Source organism: Rhinichthys klamathensis, unplaced genomic scaffold, assembly GCF_029890125.1.
Source record: "Rhinichthys klamathensis goyatoka isolate OS25496 unplaced genomic scaffold, OSU_Roscu_1.1 h1tg000523l_1, whole genome shotgun sequence".
Classification (NCBI taxonomy): domain Eukaryota; kingdom Metazoa; phylum Chordata; class Actinopteri; order Cypriniformes; family Leuciscidae; genus Rhinichthys; species Rhinichthys klamathensis.
In genome coordinates, this window is record NW_026607002.1 from 1117077 (window position 1) to 1137471 (window position 20395).

The 20395-nt window shown below is 43.5% G+C and overlaps 2 protein-coding genes across 2 annotated transcripts in view; both read left to right on the top strand.

The window, feature by feature from the left end:
- LOC130073045 (gastrula zinc finger protein XlCGF7.1-like) overlaps positions 1-20395 on the top strand; it is a 471752-nt gene that overhangs the window by 225362 nt on the left and 225995 nt on the right. The gene's annotated exons all lie outside the window — the stretch shown is intronic.
- On the top strand, positions 8870-14154 carry LOC130073112 (gastrula zinc finger protein XlCGF8.2DB-like). Its single transcript, XM_056238543.1, has 3 exons — positions 8870-9118; positions 13175-13751; positions 13821-14154. Exons 1-3 carry the CDS (start codon positions 9061-9063, stop codon positions 14152-14154), a joined length of 969 nt encoding a protein of 322 aa, XP_056094518.1. The 5' UTR covers positions 8870-9060.

The window sequence follows — 20395 nt, forward strand, 5'->3', positions numbered from 1 at the left end:
TCCGTTAAATAGACTGGAGCTAAACCATTTAGAGCTTTATAGGTCAAAAGCAATACCTTGTAATTAATACGGAACTTTATAGGTAACCAATGAAGTGACGATAAAATCGGTGTTATATGATCATATTTTCTTGATCTAGTAAGAACTTTAGCGGCTGCATTTTGGACTAACTGTAGCTTATTTATTGAAGATGCAGGACAACCAGCTAATAAAGCATTACAGTAATCTAGTCTCGAGGTCATGAATGCATGAACTAACTTTTCTGCATCAGAGACTGATAGCATATTACGTAGCTTAGCAATGTTTCTAAGGTGGAAAAAGGCTGTTTTTGTAACATATGAAATATGCTTTTCAAAAGACAGGTTGCAGTCTAATGTAACACCCAGGTCTTTTACTGTAGCGGATAAAGTAACAGGGCATCCTAATATGTTAAAGTCGTGCTGTGAAAGGTTTTGTGGACGATTTTTAGAACCGATAAGTATTACCTCTGTCTTGTCTGGATTTGATAAAAGAAAATTACGCATCATCCAATCTTTTATATCTTTAACACACTCTGTCAATTTGGATAATTTAGCGTATTCATCTGGCCGTGATGAAATATATATTTGAGTGTCATCAGCATAACAATGGAAACTAATTCCATGTTTCCTTAGAATATTACCAAGTGGCAGCATATATATTGAGAATAATAAAGGGCCTAACCCAGATCCCTGCGGCACTCCATAGTTTGCCGAAGTTACGATCGATTTTTCTCCATTTAAGTAGACGAAATGGTAGCGTTCAGATAAACATGATCTGAACCAGCTTAATGCTTGTCCTTGAACACCAGTGTAATTTTGAAGTCGATCTAAGAGTATTGTGTGATCTATAGTGTCGAACGCAGCGCTAAGATCGAGTCAAACTAGTTCTGAGATACAGCCTTGGTCAGAAGCTAAAAGTAAATCATTTGTGATTCTAGCAAGTGCAGTTTCAGTATGATGTGGCCTGAATCCAGACGTTTTCTTGCAAGAAAGAGCCGAGTTGAGCGAACACAACTTTTTCTAATATTTTAGACATAAATGTAAGATTTGAAATGGGTCTGTAATTTGCTAGGTTATTTGGGTCTAATTGTGGTTTCTTAATAAGAGGTTTTATAACTGCCAGCTTGAATGTTCTTGGAACATGACCTAAAGATAAAGACGAGTTAATGATATTGAGAAGAGGTTCTTCCACTATAGGTAACACTTCTTTCAATAGTTTAGTTGGTATAGGATCTAATAAGCATGTTGTTGTTTTAGATGAAGCGATAAGTTTATTTAACTCTTTTTGTTCTATGGTCGTAAAGCATTGTAATTGTTCTCGCGGGGTGAAAATTGCGACTGAATTACAAGGCGCGAGCAAAGATTGAGCGTTTACGATTGTGGTTCTGATGCTTTCAATTTTCTCGGTGAAGAAGTTCATGAATTCATTACTACTAAACTGTAAAGAGGTATTTTGTTCAGGCGACGTCTGTTTATTTGTTAGTCTAGCCACGGTATTAAATAAAAACCTTGGATTATTTCGGTTGTTTTCTAATAGTTTGCGGAGATGCTCAGCCCTGGCCGTTTTAAGGGCCTTTTTATAACGTGGCATGTCTTTCCACGCGAATCTAAAGACCTCTAAATTAGTTTTTTTCCATTTACGCTCTAAATTACGGGTCTCTCTCTTTAAAGCATACGTATTGTTTACTTAGTAAACCGTTTACTTCAAAACGCAAGCGTCAGTCAGTGTTGTCAGTGTTAGGGCAAACAGCTCTGTCCACGGTTCTGAATTAACCGCGCTTAGGCCTACATCATGCAAATCATGATAAAAACAGAATAACTCACATAACAATCATAAAAAAAATACATCAATATTAAATAGGATTAGGGCCAATCCTCACAAACGCACAGTTCTCTTACGAGAGGTTCTCTCGTATTGCGTAAGCTAGCTTACGCTGCAGGAAAGATTCATCTTTGCTGAGAATTTGAAGCCAAAAAATTATATCATAATTTGTATCCATTGACAACGCAGTTCCTCTGCGGCAGACCTTGAGCAGGCTAGCTAGCGGCTCATTGGTTCGCTCAGAGAGAACTGCTTAAGCCTATGGGAGAGCGGGGCTGAACCCGCTGCCAATGAGAAGCGCCCGCGCGCTCATTGCGTCATGGCCCGCCAGAATGGGCGTGGCTATGGTGTATATAACAGTCTCTCCCAGGCTTATATGTTGATTCATTTCATCTTCAGCGAGCTACACGCTTCTGCTGACTTGAGAAAAGCCGTCGCCGTCGAGAAGGCATCACTCTAGCGAGCTCCCGGACCCTGAAGAAGCCGGCCGTCTTCGCCACCTTCAGCCGCCCTGCAAGCTAGCGCCATCCGACGACTGTATCCTTCTCTCATTATCTAAAAGAGCGCGAGCGTCTTTTTAAAGATGCCTCGCTTCGCCTGCGGCTCTTGGGATTTTCTTGTTTTATGTCAGTTTTCATCTTAATGTTCCTCATCAGTCATTAAAGAGAATGAAGGAAAACACCAACCTATTTGTTCCTCTGTATCTTCATCTTTTATTCTGCAGGGTTCTTCCTTAATCTCCATCTTTACAATAGTATGTCCGTAGTTTCTCCTGGAGTAATTCCTCCTGCTTGCTTCTTCTTCTCCTGTGGGAAGATGGGAATATTCCCCAGCATTTAAACTCTCATGAACGGCTGTGGGAGCTTCACTGACTGAAGGAGTGAATTGTGGTCGTTGTTGCTCATTTAGCAGATGCGCCCCCACGGGGTCCGCGACCCAAGATCACGCTGAAGCCTGATCATCAGAAGTCTGCCTAGCACAGTTAAGAAAACGACGGCGCTCTCCCGCTGCGGCCGGACCGCCGTCAAAGCTTCACCCTCTGCCAGTCCCCGTTGTTTCGCCGACTGCTGTAGTGTTTACCGCCACAAACAAGCCGGTGTCCCAGCCCGCTTGCGAGCGACAAAAAGCCGTTTTTACGGCTACCCAGAGAAATCTCAAAAAGAGAAAATATGCCAGTTGTGTAGAAAATGTGCCCACAATCATGTGTTAACCCATACACACAAGCATAACATATCCCGTGTCTCTCTCAGAGCCCCCCCACATGAAGCGGGCACAGCCCGCTCTAGTATCAGAGAACATAAACACGCCCACGAGCTCATGCGCGTGTCCCCCCTCTCTGCTCGCTCTGTTTCACGGCCCATAGACTCCTCTCTGAGTGTAAGTCCCGTTGCCACACACATTCAAAGCACGCCCACACACTGTGTCCAGCCCGCTATGTGCAGCAATCAGGGCGATATAGCCATTCGGCCACTAGCCGCATGCTCCAAAGCGTGGGAAGCCATTCCAGGCATTTCCCCGTGGGTGCTAAGCATTATAAAGAACGGCTATCTGCTACAGTTTCGCCGCCGCCCGCCTCGTTCGCACGCTCGGCTCGAATCTACTGTCAGCCCGCTGGCCGCCAACACGCTCCGCTCAGAAATTGCGACGCTGTTACAAAAGGGCGCTATAGAGAGAGTCCCGCCATCTATGACCGAGTCAGGGTTTTACGGCCGTTATTTTCTGGTTCCCAAGAAAGACGGCGGCCTCAGACCGATTTTAGATCTCAGGTTTTTGAACAAAGTGCTCATGAAGAGACCGTTCAAGATGCTCACTATCAGGAAACTCCTCGCGCAGGTGCGCCAGGGGGACTGGTTCATCTCTCTAGACCTGAAAGACGCCTATTTTCAGATCCAGATAAATCCCCGTCACAGGCCATTCTTACGTTTCGCCTTCGAGGGTCATGTTTATCAATACGCCGTTCTCCCGTTCGGCTTATCCCTGGCGCCCCGTACCTTCACGAAGTGTATGGATACGGCGCTCGCCCCCCTGCGGAGCCAGGGGCTGCGCATATTGAATTATCTGGACGACTGGCTGATTTTGGCTCAATCACGGACGGAGCTTCTGTCGCACCGCGCAGTTCTCCTCGACCATCTGAAAACGCTGGGCCTCTCTGTCAACTGGACAAAGAGCTCCCTTCAACCCAGTCAATCGATTTCCTTCCTAGGAATAGATTTGAACTCGGTCACAATGTCGGCTCGCCTGTCTACACAGCGCGCGCGCAGTGTTCAGCGACTAGCCGCCTCTTTTCAGATGGGCACCCGCACACCTCTGAAAACTTTTCAGAGGATGCTGGGCTACATGGCCTCAGCCTCCGCTGTGCTTCAGCTGGGCCTTCTGCACATGCGCCCGCTTCAGCTCTGGTTAAAAAGCCGTGTACCCCACCGCGCGTGGAACACGGGCCGCCAGCTGATCAGGGTTACGCAGACATGTCTCACGGCACTGCAGCCATGGACAGTAGCAGAATGGTTTCGGCGAGGCGTCACGATGGGGACCTTTTCCCGCCGAAAGGTCATCTCGACAGACGCATCCAACACGGGTTGGGGTGCGGTCTGCGAGGGCTCACCGGCCTTCGGCCATTGGTCGACTCAGGAAAGCCCCTTGCACATAAACTGTCTGGAAATGCTTGCGGTCGAGAACGCGCTCTCGCGCTTCCTCCCGCTCATTCGGGGACACCACGTCCTGATCCGTTCAGACAACATGGCTGTGGTCTCCTATCTCAACCGTCAGGGCGGTGTCAGATCCAGGAATCTCTTCCTGCTGACACACCGCATTCTAGTTTGGTCTCAGAGCCGCCTGCTCTCGCTCAGAGCGACGCATGTGCCGGGCCATCTGAACGACGGTCCAGACATACTGTCCAGGAACCTCATCTCCACAGGAGAATGGTCCCTGAACACACAAACGGTCCAAATACTGTGGTGGCTATTCGGCAGAGCAGAAGTGGACCTCTTCGCGTCAGAGGAGAACGCTCACTGCCCAATATTTTTTTCAAGGAGCGAGGACGCGCTAGCCCAGGAATGGCCTCGCCGCCCGCTCTATGCATTCCCTCCGATCGCTCTGCTACCGCAGGTAATTCAGAGGATGAGGGACACACGCCGCTCGGTGCTCCTCATAGCCCCGCGCTGGGAGAGTCAGACTTGGGTTCCGGAGCTCACTCAGCTGTCACAGACAGCCCCGTGGCCCATCCCAGTCAGAGCAGATCTCCTCTCTCAAGCTCGCGGCACGATCTGGCACCCCCATCCACAGCGCTGGGCGCTCCATGCATGGGTGATCAACGACTATTCGTCGATTTGCCAGAGGGAGTAAGAAACACTATCATACAGGCTAGAGCACCTTACACGAGAAGGCTCTATGCGTCTAAATGGTCTGTGTTCTCAAAATGGTGCACCGACAAACATCTGGACCCACGGTCGTGCGAGGTGCCGTCTTTGCTTGTTTTCCTTCAAGAGATGCTGGACAAGGGCAGGTCCCCCTCCACTCTCAAGGTTTACGTGGCAGCCGTCGCGGCGTTCACTGAACCCCGACGCGCTCAGTCCCTGGGCAAAGACGAGTTAGTCATCCGCTTCCTCAGGGGAGCTAAGAGGATGAACCCTCCGCGCCCCCCTTCGGTTCCTATCTGGGATCTTTCTATAGTTCTCGAAGCTATGAAAGCACCCCCGTTCGAACCGCTCGAGTCTGTGGACCTAAAATACCTCTCGCTCAAAACCGTTTTTCTGACGGCTCTGTCCTCAGTAAAACGTGTGGGGGATCTTCACGCGCTCTCATCCAGCGCCGCGTGTCTTGAGTTTGGACCGAATGATTCTGTCGTCATTCTCAAACCTAGGCATGGCTATGTCCCGAAGGTGATTGGTACCCCGTTCAGGGCTCAGATTATTTCCCTATCGGCTCTACCTTCATCCGATAGTGAGCGCGACGCCAATCTCCTCTGCCCGGTGCGGGCCCTGAGATTGTACACTACGCGCGCTGCCGCGTTCAGACGCGCTGAGCAGCTTTTCGTGTCGTTTGGGGGGCGCACCAAGGGTCTGGCCGCCTCAAAACAGACGCTGTCTAGATGGATAGTGGACGCGATTGCCTCTGCTTACGCATCTAAATGCCTGCCCTGCCCTCTGGGCATCAGGGCTCACTCCACTAGAGGCATGGCCTCATCGTGGGCATGGTCCTGTGGAATTTCCATTCATGACATTTGTGTGGCCGCGGATGGGCCTCCCCGTCCACCTTTGTCAGATTTTACAACTTGGAAGTTCCCGCCTTGCAGGCAAAAGTACTAGCCGTCTAACGATCAGCTCCCTAAGAAGCTGCATTACTGGGAGTCCCTCACACAACCGGTTCGCCCCTTGTGCTCCCCTTAGATGCTTATGTATACACTTCATGTGCCCGCTCTGCCGGCCTCATATTACATTCACTCCACGTTAAGAATCCCCCGGTATCTCCCCGGGATTCATGAGTGGATTCATAGCGTGCACGGCGTTGACCAGGTGTTCCCGCAGGGTAAGCTAGCTTACGCAATACGAGAGAACCTCTCGTAAGAGAACGAATCGGTTACCTAACGTAACCTCGGTTCTCTCTAGATGAGGGAACGAGTATTGCGTTCCCGGCCGTGCTTGCGCTACTAGCGTTTCGCTTCACGCTGAAATAAATCAACATATAAGCCTGGGAGAGACTGTTATATACACCATAGCCACGCCCATTCTGGCGGGCCATGACGCAATGAGCGCGCGGGCGCTTCTCATTGGCAGCGGGTTCAGCCCCGCTCTCCCATAGGCTTAAGCAGTTCTCTCTGAGCGAACCAATGAGCCGCTAGCTAGCCTGCTCTAGGTCTGCCGCAGAGGAACTGCGTTGTCAATGGATACAAATTATGATATCATTTTTTGGCTTCAAATTCTCAGCAAAGATGAATCTTTCCCGCAGCGTAAGCTAGCTTACGCAATACTCGTTCCCTCATCTAGAGAGAACCGAGGTTACGTTAGGTAACCGATTCGATTCTCCACTCACTCCATTGCTTTGTTGTCCAGTTGAAAGGTGTTGCATGATCGCCTGGTCAGCTGCAAGTCGCCGCGGTGGTTTCTGGCGCCCAAGTCTCGCTATCCTCTGTGCTGGTGCTGTCACTAGCAGCAACTTTTAGCGGCAGCGGCGTTAACACCGGCAAGCTAGTTGTAGCTGGTGCACTGTCATCACTCCTCTTCGTTTGTTTTGTAAATCTAAATTGACTGAGGTTTGGCTGCTTCCTTTTTGACATTCTTATTAGTATCCACAGAGTGTTCCAAAAAACGAATAAAGTATGTTTTAAACTTGAAGCTAAGCTAACATTCAAATACCAACTCAGTGAGAAGTTCAAGCGGTGACGTAAACATAGTAATTGCAGTGCAGCGCCGCCACGCATGGATGGTCACAGCAGGAGACACAGCATTGCATTTATTAGTGGAGACAGATGTTCGGAAATAGTAATGCAATGAGCGAATAAACACTGACACATTTTTAATATCATCATTTATTTCAGGAACCTTAATGTACAGAAAATCAATCTATATGCGACACAAAAAATGGACAGTGTTTTAGAGCTCCCCCTAAATGTCTCAAAGTAGGCTTTCAGGGGAGCCGAGCTCCCCTTAGCTCCCCCGTAATTCGTTGTTTCAAATGTATGAATTTCTTGAATTGCTAAACACTAAAGAAGACATAGCTGCCAACTCTCACGCATTGGCCGTGAGACACCCGCATTTGATTGGTTTCACACGCTCACACGCCACACTCCCGATTTCTCACGCTGAAGTGTCAACCCGGGCGGTCAAATGCCTGGAAGATGAGTTTATCTATATATCTACCTGTTGAGCCACTCGTGATCGACTAGTTATACCGCAAATTCGTTAAAAATCTCCCGTTATCTAGAGCGAGCGTGCATGCGAGACAGAGATTGTGCTCCAAACCGCGTAGAGCGAGCGAGAGACCTTGCGCGAGCGAGACCGCCCAACCCCCCCACCCCCCCAGCAACAAATCTCCGAGCCGAGCAAAACTCAAAAGTTGGCAGGTATGATATTTTGAAGCATGTCGATAATCATAGAGTTGATGGACTATGGAAACAAATGGGTCTATCAACTGTTTGGTTTTCAATTTTAAGTGAACTATTCCTTTAAATAAGTTTTGTTTATTAAGCGGCAAAAGTTACATATAGTGTATACCTTTAACTGATTTCATTCATTGTGTTTATCAGAATGAGATTTTATTTTTATTGGGAGAAATCTAAATCAGACAACTTGCATTGAGCTTCTCAGACAGAACTGGAGTTGCTAAGGTAAATCTTCATCTTTTAATGACACTCACATGTTTTATTAATTAAACTTGTATAACTTTAAAATCAATTAAAATTTTGGAGTCCAGAAGGTGAATACAATTACAATTCAATTCAATTACAAGTTTAAAACTTTAACCCAAATCAAATATATTTGGGGAAATAAATAGTGTTTATATAATCTTAAACAAGATAATAGATTTTATATTGGTTGTTTTGTAATTGTATCTAATGAAGGTTATATAGTTTATAGATTGGTTTCCGCCAGTAGAGGCGCTCGAGCAACCGAAGCAATGACACACATCCGAGTCTAGGAGAAGAAGAGAAGTGAGCGAGGGAAGGGAACATAAACATGAGAAGTGGAACACAGCCGTTCATTCTGCTCTAAATCTGCTGTTTTCAGACTGTGAGTACATTAATTTGATCATTTATTAGGAGAAATCTAAATCCGAACGGCTGAACGAGTCAGTTCATTTAGTGAATCACTCAGAAATAAATCGACTGATGTTGTTCATTACGCTCGTGAAACAAACTTGTTACTGACTGTTTTTCACATTAAAATTTTTGAAGATTGAGTTGGTTTTCATTTTATTTAATGAAACCTGGTAAACAGTTTTAATGCATGTAAATCTTATCTAATGTAAGAGCAACATAAACATCAGCTAGAGGAGTTGAATTGTTTATAGTTGGTAGTTTGATCAATCTCGAGTGATTGTAAGTGTGATGATCATCTGCTAAATGAGCAACAACGACCACAATTCACTCCTTCAGTCAGTGAAGCTCCCACAGCCGTTCATGAGAGTTTAAATGCTGGGGAATATTCCCATCTTCCCACAGGAGAAGAAGAAGCAAGCAGGAGGAATTACTCCAGGAGAAACTACGGACATACTATTGTAAAAATGGAGATTAAGGAAGAACCCTGCAGAATAAAAGATGAAGATACAGAGGAACAAATAGGTTGGTGTTTTCCTTCATTCTCGTTGACTTATGTGGAACATAAAAGACCAATTCACACAGACAGACGCAGATCCACGCAGAGAGTCACCAGATTACGGATGTCACCATACCAAAAACTAGTAGTCTGTAGTAATACTGATACCACCATGGTAAAAAAAAAGAACAACATACTTACAATACTTAAATATTAACTCCTTTATATGTTTTTATTATGTATACATATTTTTAAAAGAAATGACAATAAACTCACCAAAATGTTTGATCACTCACTCAGTGTATTTGTTTTTTTATTAGGTAATTTGTTGCAATAATCAGTAATAAAACAACGATTAAACACATTGGAAGCAGTAGCATAAATAAAAACAATAGAATAAAGATAATTAAGCAATGCTGTATATTTTCTTCAGGTATATAGGTCTCACAGTAGTATTCAAGTAAAAATACCACATAAATTGAATAATCAAATATTAAATTACTCTGCATAATCATAACTGTATAATTTAAATATTAATCCTTATTTAAGCTATTAATCCTTATCTAAGATATTATTTGGTTGTTTGATTATCATTATTAACACAGGCAGCCAATAGACAGCAGTTTTTAAAGGCTGCTGTCACTTAAGACCTAATGAATGGGGACATGCTTTTACACATGCTTTTCACATTCACATAATTGACGTAAATATTCACCAAGACGGGCATTTTGACATAACTATGTGTGTATTTGAACGTTTATGTGTAATAAGCCACAAAAATCTAACACTCGTGAGAGACGGCTATGTGTGTGGGCGTTGGTTGAGCACTGACTGAAGAGGGCGCGCGAGTACTTTAAGTTTATAGTTTAAAATCGCTTGAATTTATAAATTGGCCTGATATAAAGCACTAAAGTCTTGTATTGTACCGTGCAGCTTGCTTGCAGAGCAAAATCAATGTGAATAAATGGATGTGAAGACATTTGCGCATTTTGAGAGGGCGAAAGAGAAGACTTGACGAGCCGCTTGCGCTGGTTTCTGTGACTAAAACTGTGATCAAACCTTCTGTAATAATTCCAAACATGAATCTCGACTATATTTATAAATACACTACACAGTTCTATGTGATAATAATTTATTTTTATTTTTTTTTGAAAACCTGTAGTATTTTCGAATTACCGCGCTTTCCACCCTCATATCCCCCTGAGACGAGAGATTTATGAATTCAAAAATAATTTCACATTTCTTCTACATAAATGACCCATTTTAAATACACATTCATCTTTCCAGAGGTGAAGTATCCCTTTAAGGAAGAACCCTGCAGAATAAAAGATGAAGATACAGAGGAACAAATAGGTTGGTGTTTTCCTTCATTCTCTTTAATGACTGATGAGGAACATTAAGATGAAAACTCACATATCCTCTTGAGATCCAGGCTTCGACTTTTGAGTCTGGTTTCCGGTAAAGAGCACATTCAGGGCTTTTCAGAGATACCACATGTTTAGGTTTCACCATTACAACTCCTTCTCTTTGGCTTTAAAATCGATCGACTGAATAATCAAATCTATAAACCCCAGTCAGCTGAAGATTGTGCGTACATGCGTCTCCTCCCAGAAATAACCATATATGAATCTTACAACGCCGCGTTTTACAATGCGTAGCATCATCTGCATTTCATTTCCAAGCATATTCTCATCCATGTGATAACATGTTTAATGATACAAGACAGTACAATATAAGATACGGACTATGTGCCGTCACATTACATAACTAAAATTCTTTCAGTATCCTTGTCTTGTTTTGCAATAAATAAATACAAATTTTATAAAATACATTTCAGAGAAAGTTTTCAGAGAAGAGTTATTTTTTATTAATTAAAAGGGAATTAAAGGGATACTCCACCGATTTTTCATATTAAACTGTTATTCCCTTAACTAAGACGAGTTGATGCATACCTCTCTCGTCTCAGTGCGTACACTCAATCGCTCTGGCGCGCGAGACACTTTGTTAGCACTTAGCTTAGCCCAGTTCATTCATTAGGATCCAAGCAGAGAAGCGACCAAACACCTCCACGTTTTCCCTATTTAAATACAGTTACACGAGTAGTGAACTCGACCAAGAATGGTGACACAAAATAAAACATTGCACTTTTCTAAGCGTGTAAAGTAGATAACTATAATGTATGGCGGAATACCATAGCAAGTGCTTGGGAGCACTTCGACTCGGCGCATATATATCTATGAACTCGGCGCAGTAATATCATCATATCATCATCACACGCTTAGAAAAGCGCAACGCTTTATTTTGTGTCACCATTCTTGGTCGAGTTACACTACTCGTGTAACTGTATTTAAATAGGGAAACGTGGAGGTGTTTGGTCGCTTCTCTGCTTGGATCCTAATGAATGAACTGGGCTAAGCTAAGTGCTAACAAAGTTTCGCCGCAAGACAGAGCGATTGAGTGTACGCACTGAGACGAGAGAGGTATGCATCAACTCCTCTTAGTTAAAGGAATAACAGTTTAATATGAAAAAACGGTGGAGTATCCCTTTAAAGCGGAATTGTCATGCGCCAAGCAAATCCTCGCTGGTTAAAACATTAAAACAGCATGCTACTGGAAAAGTGTTCAAAAGCAGCGCATCCACTACCAATATTTCTATTTAAATGAATAATTAATCAATATTTAATTTAATAATTAATACATATTTTTATAAATATTAAGTGTGTCCGTACGGTGTGCACATTTACGCCTAGTTTATTTTTTATAAATCACCATATGTGCGTGGAAAATTGCAGCGTTTATACATCTGGCCCCGGGACTTAGATGAAATATGAGATATTCTCATGAAAATGTTGGCAAGTTATTACTCATTATAACATAACTCATTCATTACATGTTGCCACAAGAACACATTAATATGCAAATTAAATAAATTATATAGAATGGGACTACACGTTTATGGTGATTTTACACATTGCATAAAGTAAAATAGTTTTTTCAAATCATACTCTGTTTTAAAAATGTATTGGTAAATGAAAAAAGAATGCCTATACATGTCTTATGTCATTTTATTTTCTTAATAACTTAGTCCTGGTGTACAGACAAAATATGAATAAACTATCTTTAAAAAAAATCTCCATTTGTTTCTTATGCTCCAAATAATCTAATGACAAAATAAACAACTAAGGGGGCTTTCACACTAGCACTTTTGGTGCGCACCCGGGTTCGAATGACGTCAGAGTTCGGTTCGTTTGGTTGATGTGAACACTGTCTTCCGAACTCGGGTGCGCACCCGCGAACCGTACTCGGGTCCGCTTAAAAAGGTGGTCTGGGGTACGGTTCATGTGAACTCGGGTACGGTTCGCTGCTGATATGAACGCTATCGAACCAAACCGCGGAAGTGAACCGTTATTGATGTATAGGCTAATGTGGTCGTCAGGACAGTCGTCTGTCGCACGCGCATCACTTTCTCTTTCGTGCGTGCGTGTGTGTGTGTATATAGGCTACCTTGATGAAAAGCGGGATTGACGCACTGCAAGCAGAGAGAGAATTTCTGCTTGCCCCCACAAAAAATTGTCTTCGGCGGACAGCCCGCTGTCTTTGAAACGTTTTCAGAATTTTTGCGGCAGACAGACGCAAGTGTGTTTCTGTATGTCTATGTTGAAAACAAAACCAAAGGTTAAAAAATAGAAGAACAAATGTCAACCGAGCAAGTCTATCCATTTTGGGCGCCTTTTTTCATTCGCGGTTACCAATCAACACTATTACGCCAGCTGCAGCCTGATGACGCAAGCGTACCGCGGCTCGGATATAAATAATATAATGTGAACACAGTCCATTGGGGGCAGGGGGAGGGGGGGAGCAATCGAACTCGGGTTCGGAACAGGCAATCGAACCAAGTGTGAAAGCGCCCTAAAAAAACGAAAAAGTTCTGGTTCTCCGGAGGATATAACAATACATCTAAAACTAGATACTAATAGACTCGGTAGTAAACTAGATTTGTGCTAAATTAAGAATGAACGTTTTTTTCTTCTTCTCATTTGTCCTTTTTTAATTGAATTATGGGAATTTAATGTTGTTTTTAGACCCGATGGAAGTGAATGAAGACAAACAGCAACAGTTTCAAAAACCTCATAATTTCACAAATGAAGATGGAAATGGAGTCGTTTCACAGACTGAAGACAATTTCACACAGAAACAAGCTGGAAAATCTGGAGTCAAAGGATTTTTCACCTGCTCTGAGTGTGGAATGTTTTACGTGCACAAATCAGACCTTAATAAACACATGAAATCTCACACTGGAGAAAATCTGTTCACATGCTCTCAGTGTGGAAAGAGTTTCACATGTAAATCAACCCTTAAAAGACACACGAGAGAACACACTGGAGAAAGGCCTTATACATGCTCTCAGTGTGGAAAGTGTTTCGCACGTAAATCAACCCTTAAAAGACACACGAGAGAACACACTGGAGAAAGGCCTTATACATGCTCTCAGTGTGGAAAGAGTTTCAGTCAAAAAAGAAACCTAGAAGATCACATGAGAATTCACACTGGAGAAAAACCGTTCACATGCACTCAGTGTGGAAAGAGTTTCAGTCAAAAAAGAAACCTAGAAGTTCACATGAGAATTCACACTGGAGAAAGGCCTTATACATTCTCTCAGTGTGGAATGAGTTCCGCTTACAAAAACATTTTCAAAGAGCATTTGCTCTCTCACTCTGGATCAATCAGCTGTGATCAGTGTGATAAAACATTTGTTTATTTATCTAGCTTAAAAAAACACCTTAAAGTTCATGCTGGTGTGAATCCTCACGTTTGTTCTGTATGTGGAAAGAGTTTTTCGCGACTGGCGACTTTAAGAGTGCATGAGAGTATTCATACTGGTGTGAGACCTCATTTGTGCTCTGACTGTGGGAAGGCCTTTATTACATCAGGCGCATTAAAACAACACCAAAGAAATCACACTGGAGAGAAACCGCAGTGCTCTTCATGTGGGAGGAGTTTCACCCAATTATCTACTCTACAGAAACATAAGAAAAAGCATTGCCCTCAGGTGTCTAAGTGAGCCAAGTTCAGATCCATGACTTGTAAATAATTTGATTTTCAGATTAAGCATAAGGTGGAATTACGTTTTAATAGAGTAATTTAAAATTAGTATTGAAGTTTGATTGTTTGACAAGGGGAACCTTTAAGGAAGGTCAAAATGGTTGTGTATTATATAGTTCTACAAATCTTTCTCATGTGATCGCAACAATGTGAAAATACTCGTGTCAGTGTCATCGCTTAAGCAGTGCATGGTCATCTCATATCTCAGACATAGCACCAACAGATCCAGATCCAGGGACATACTACACCTGCAGCAACTACAACAGAGCCTACCGCTCAAATCTGCAAACCAACCACAGAGACTCCTTGACGCATATTCCAGACGGATACCAACAATGGTCATCTGTGTTGCCATAAAACGCTATGATTTATGAAAGAATGTGTTTTGTTTCTTTGTGTAGTTTAAAGGTGCTATATGTAACTTTTCTTCTAAAATGAATCCTTTTTTTTATTGCCTGTGTGTGAAGGGGTTGTAATCACACATTACAATGATCCACTTGTCGGGTTTTGCTATTATCTCTGAAGGCCAATATTCCTATTTCTGTGTGAAGGCTCCGGGTCGGATTTTCTGCGAAATCCATCGGATGTGACGTGCATGCGCGCTCCCGAGCCTCTCTCCTTTTTATATACAGTCTATGCGACGGCACTGCAGCTGACGACATGGAGTCTGATAACACCAAACACGACCCACACTCCAACACAAACTCCACATAAAAAGATTTCCATTACACGAGAGTAGATGTTAAAACTTCATGCTGATTTGTACTCGGCTTTCGCCAAGATAAGCAAAACTAAGACGTAGCTTTACGGTAAACTATGCTTCTCCATCTATTTACGCTTCTTTCCATATGGTGGTGTGTCCCCCCTTCTGTCCGGTGTTAACGGCTGCAGTTTATTTGGCGCGTCAGCACACGCGACGGCTGCAACTACAGGATCAGCACGACAACCGTCTGGATTGAGCCGAGTAGGGGACATCTCTAGGGTCTTCAAGTGGGCACCTTCCGTCCTCAGTGTTTCGTCGACTAGCCCACGACACCTCAAGAGGGCTCGACAGTGACTCTGGCGTCCCAGAGTCACCCCCCTCCGTCCCCCACTCAACTCAGCCCAGCTTACTGACCTCTACATCCCTCCTGCTGCTGAGACCTAACCACAATCTCACAATCTCTCCGCAACCCAACCATACGCGCCAACCCGTTTGACTAAGGCTGTCGAGCCCCACTGGTGCGTTAATATGCAGTTTCAGTGGCAACGGTTCCGTATGGCATACCACCTACCGCAAAACACAATATCTGCCCAACCACCCGTCATTCGCGCAATATCCACAGGAACGTATACAAATAAACCAACAGACTCTTCAAGTTTTCAAGAATTCTACGAAACCGTAGCGTGGCGGCCTGTACACAGCCAGCTAGAATCTTTCCGTCTCAACCACAGCCAGTTGCTGCTCCTTTCTGCTGCTTCAGATAAGTTCTTTACTGTGCGACGCAACTCTTGGCCGCTGAATCCGACGTCTCTGAGGAACCGGGTTGTAGAGTGTGCCACAAAACCTCGACAACCCACTTCCACTGGATAAACCTGGACTCTCCATCCTCGCTGTTCTGCTTCAGTGGCCAGATGAGCATACCGCAGTTTCTTCCTCTCATATGCCTCATCTACCGCATCCTCCCATGGCACTGTTAACTCTATCAGTTGAACAATGCGTGCTGATCCAGACCACAAAACAATATCTGGTCGTAGGTTAGTGGTGGCAATCTCAGGTGGAAAAATAAGCCGTTGGTCAAGATCAGCCAGCATCTTCCAGTCCCTAGCAGCTTCCAGTTGTCCTGGGCGAGAATTGGTGTTAACACCTTTTCTTGGTGGTTGCTCGCCTGGGCGGAGGAATATTGTCTTCTGCGTGTAATGTTTTGCTAGAACAGGCGGCAACTTATTGGTCATACTACGCTTGCCTTCCAATGCTAAAGCCAAACATCGCAGTACTTGGTCATGGCGCCAAGTAAACCGACCTTGGCTAAGAGCCTCCTTATATCCTGTCAAAATGTGCCTTAATGTGGCAGGTGATGAACACAAAGGACAAGAGGGATCCTCTCCTACCCAGAAGTTTAGGTTCTGCGGTGATGGGAGAACATCATATGTTGACCTAATAAGGAAACTGATCCTACTCTCTTCCATTGACCAAAGGTCTTGCCAGCCCATCTTGCGTTGTTCCACACTCTCCCATCTCATCCACTCTCCCTGCTTGGCCTGGGAAATGGCCTTTATACACCTCATCCTCTCCTCCTGCTTTCGCACCTCATTGACTACCAGCTTCCTCCTTTGAGCTGGGCCTGCCTTGTGCCATTTAGGAGGAGCTAAACTGAGCCCAAAACCCCCTCTTCCATGCTGTACCTGTCCCACGATATCCCCAATTTGAAGGGCAGCCTTTGCCTCTACTACAGATTTCTTTGCTGACCACTTTCTACCAGTTTTTAACACAGGGGCTGCCTCCCTTACACATTTGTCACTAAGGGTGTCACGATTTCGATATTAAATCGAAATCGATCGAAATTAATTCAATGGTATCGAAATCGAAATAAAAAATGGTATCGTCGATACTGCCACGCCCCATGTCGCGTCCGTGATGGAAAGTTCGGATCGTTTTACAGATTCTATTGTTCAATCTCGTTCATCAAAATTAACTAAACTTTTTTTCTAGTCATTTCAGGGGTTTTAAATGTTATACTATTAACATGCAAATTCCCCGAACATTAAGAAGATGTACATAATGATGAATGCATTGAAAAATAATTTACACTACAGGGAACAAATAATTACTTTACCTTCCGAGTCTTTTGTTCATTTGTCGCGTGACAGAGGCAATGAACAGATCGTTTATGATGAATGACTCATTCATGATGAACGACTCATCACGGTGCGGAAAACAAAACACCTGTTGAAAGGCTGCGAGTCCTCTAACTGACACATCATGGCAACTGCAGATATCGAAGACCCATCAACGGAACTTGAACACCCTCCTGCTTCTCTGAAGTCGCCGGTGTGGAGGTATTTTGGATTTGCAGTGCGGTATGTTGACAACGTTCGCGTTGTCGACAAAAAAGCCACAGTTTGCAAGCTCTGCTATGTGCGTGTACCATATATAAATACGGAGAAAGACATTCAAAGCTTCATTCTAAAACCCCAATAGAAGCCTTAATAAAGTTATTGTTACATTTATGATGTTACTTGTTTTTGTTATATTTTAAATTTGGCAATGGTGTAGTGTACATTGTGAACAAATTTATATTGCATAATGCATAAACGTGTAGTCTAAAAATTGCATAGCAATCTGCGCTTTAAATTTTTTTTTTTTAAATCGAGAATCGAATCGAATCGTGACCTTAGAATCGAAAACTTAATCGAATCGAGGATTTGGAGAATCGTGACACCCCTATTTGTCACGTGACTCTACTAAGGTCATTTCCAGTCTGACCTTGCTACACTTAAACTCCTCTGTTAAAGCAGAGACTGGCAGCTGCAATATTCCTTTACTATAAAGTCCCACTCTGCTGAGACAGCGTAACTCTCAACCATTTCCTGATGTATGAACTTATCAACGCTTCCAGCTTATCCACTGTTGTCAAAGAAACGTCGTACACGGTCAGTGGCCACAGCAACCTCGGCAGTAGACCAAACTGAAAGCACCAGAGTTTTAGTTTGCCAGGTAGAGCACAGCTGTTTATGCTCTTCAACCCTTCCACTGCTTGTCGTCTAACTTCTCCCACCCGAACTGTGTCCTTTAGATCCCCATCGTACCATCTCCCAAGACTCTTCACTGGCTTCTCAGAAACTGTTGGTATTGCCTCACCATTAATGAAGAATGTTTTATCTACTACCTTTCCTTTAACTGTCGAGATGCTCCTTGATTTAGAGGGCTTAAATTGCATTCGTGCCCATTCAATATTATCTGTTAACTTCCCCAATAACCGATTAGTGCAGGCTACTGTTGTAGTCATGGTTGTCATGTCATCCATGTATGCTCTGATTGGTGGTAGTCGCATCCCAGAAGCCAAGCGCTCTCCTCCTACTACCCATCTTGATGCCCTAATGATTACTTCCATTGCCATGGTAAAAACCAGTGGAGAAATGGTGCATCCTGCCATTATTCCAACCTCTAGGCATTGCCATGCAGTGCTTAATTTTTTGAGTTGAGAAACTGAATTGCAAATCTCCTAAATAGGCTTTCACTAAATTTGTTATTGACATTGGTACTCTGAAAAAATCAAATGCTGCCCAAAGAAGCTCATGTGGCACTGAACCATATGCATTAGCCAAATCCAGGAATGTCACATGGAGCTCCTTCCTCTCCTTTTTAGCTGACTGAATTCGTTGCCAGATAACATTGATGTGTTCTAAGCATCCTGAGAACCCTGGAATGCCCGCTTTTTGAACTGAGGTGTCAATGAAGCCATTCTTTAACAGGTAGGTGGACAATCTCTGGGCAATAATGCTGAAGAAAATCTCACCCTCAACGTTTAATAGTGAAATAGGACGAAACTGACTGATGCTTGTAGCATCTTTTTCTTTAGGTATAAAGACTCCACCTGCTCTGCACTAGGGCTGTCACTTTTTATTCGATATTCGAATATGCATTCGAACATGACGTGAAATATCCGTAATCGAACTATAAATAAACTAACCGGTTTTTAAAGTGCCATGTGTAGCGCATTTTTTACAGTCTATGATTAGACCGTTTGTTTTTTATTTTATTGTTTGCCATCTCATCCAGTAGCGGGCACTCTAAACGTATTGTAGCGTAAGCTCATGACCAAATCAAGCGAATAATACCACCCTGTTTTGAAAATGGAAGATAACGCACAGAACGGCCAGCCTGAGCGGACAATTTCTACCCCAACTCATCTAAAAAGTAGTGTCTGGAAATGGACAATCCGATTGATGAATCCGAACACGGTGTTTACATGAACGATACATAAAGTAATGTTCAAATCGGAATTGATTTTTTGACATGCGCACACTGCACGAATATGCCGCTGTTCGCGCATAACTATTCTCCTCTATTGGTTCTTTATTTGTTTTAAACAGCAGACTTAATATTTATCCGTCTCTGGTCATGATTTGGAGACGATGAGCATGATTTGCCGTGCTGCTTATATTGATCACGGAGTAAAACCCCGCGCCCAAAACCAGTCGTCTGTGGATGAGAATCTGAAACAAGCACTGGTGGGACGTTGTTCTGCTCCACTTCACAGACGCTGAGTGAAATGAGATTTTTTTCAATAACGGAACACTCATTTATATGACACTTTATTCAACAGGAAGAACAGCTCGCTCCGTGCGTAAACGTCATTGCACATGCGCAGTCCTTTTAGTTTCGGTTTTCAATCCGATCAAGTGTTTACATGTTCTCTCGATCGGATTACAAAAGGAGTAAACCATCGGATCGATTAAGGTGTTTACATGAAGGTTTTTTAGTCCGATTGAGCCGTCAATCCAATTATAAGGGTCCATGTAAAGACGCGCAAATACCTGTGTGTGCCAGGCACGTGTGCGCGCTCCGAGCGCGTGTTCTCCACCACGGGGAACATCGTCAATAAAAAGAGAGCCGCATCCAGATCAAGTTGATAAATTGGTGTTTCTAGCAAACAATATTAAGAAATTAATTAGGCTAGGCTATATAGGCCTTACTCCTGCTGCTGTTTAAGTTGTCACGTTATTGTTTGTGCCGTGCTGTTCCGCTTCAGTTTTTTCCCATATGTAGCCTAATTTTGTGATTGGCTATGCATAGTGGCACTTCATATAGATTAAGTTGATAACTTGCTGTTTAAAACATTAAGTAAAAAAAAAAAAGTTCAGACAGGCCTGAGTCCTGTTTATGACTGTCAGACTGTTAATAAATGTGTGATCTCCGTTACGGTGTTTTTTTTTTTTTTGGTGGGGGTGGGGGGTGCTCGTAGATGTTCGAATATATTCGAATACATTGCTTGATATTCGATATCCGTTCGAATTAGATTTTTCTCAAAAGTGACAGCCCTACTCTGCACCATGCTCTAGGTACAACCTGTTTTTCCCATGCCACTTTTATCAATTTCCACAGAATTCGCAGAACTCCTGAAGCACTCTTGTACACTCTGTACGGAACTCCATTAGGCCCTGGAGATGATGAAGCCCTTGCCTTTCTCACAGTCTGCTCTACCTCTTTCCACTTA

Excerpts from the sequence above, each read along its gene's own strand:
- LOC130073112 (XM_056238543.1), top strand. The coding sequence starts at position 9,061 with ATGGAGATTAAGGAAGAACCCTGCAGAATAAAAGATGAAGATACAGAG. Across the intron at positions 9,119-13,174 it reads AGATACAGAGGAACAAATAG|ACCCGATGGAAGTGAATGAA; the intron begins GTTGGTGTTTTC and ends TGTTGTTTTTAG. Across the intron at positions 13,752-13,820 it reads AGGCCTTATACATTCTCTCA|CTGTGATCAGTGTGATAAAA; the intron begins GTGTGGAATGAG and ends TGGATCAATCAG.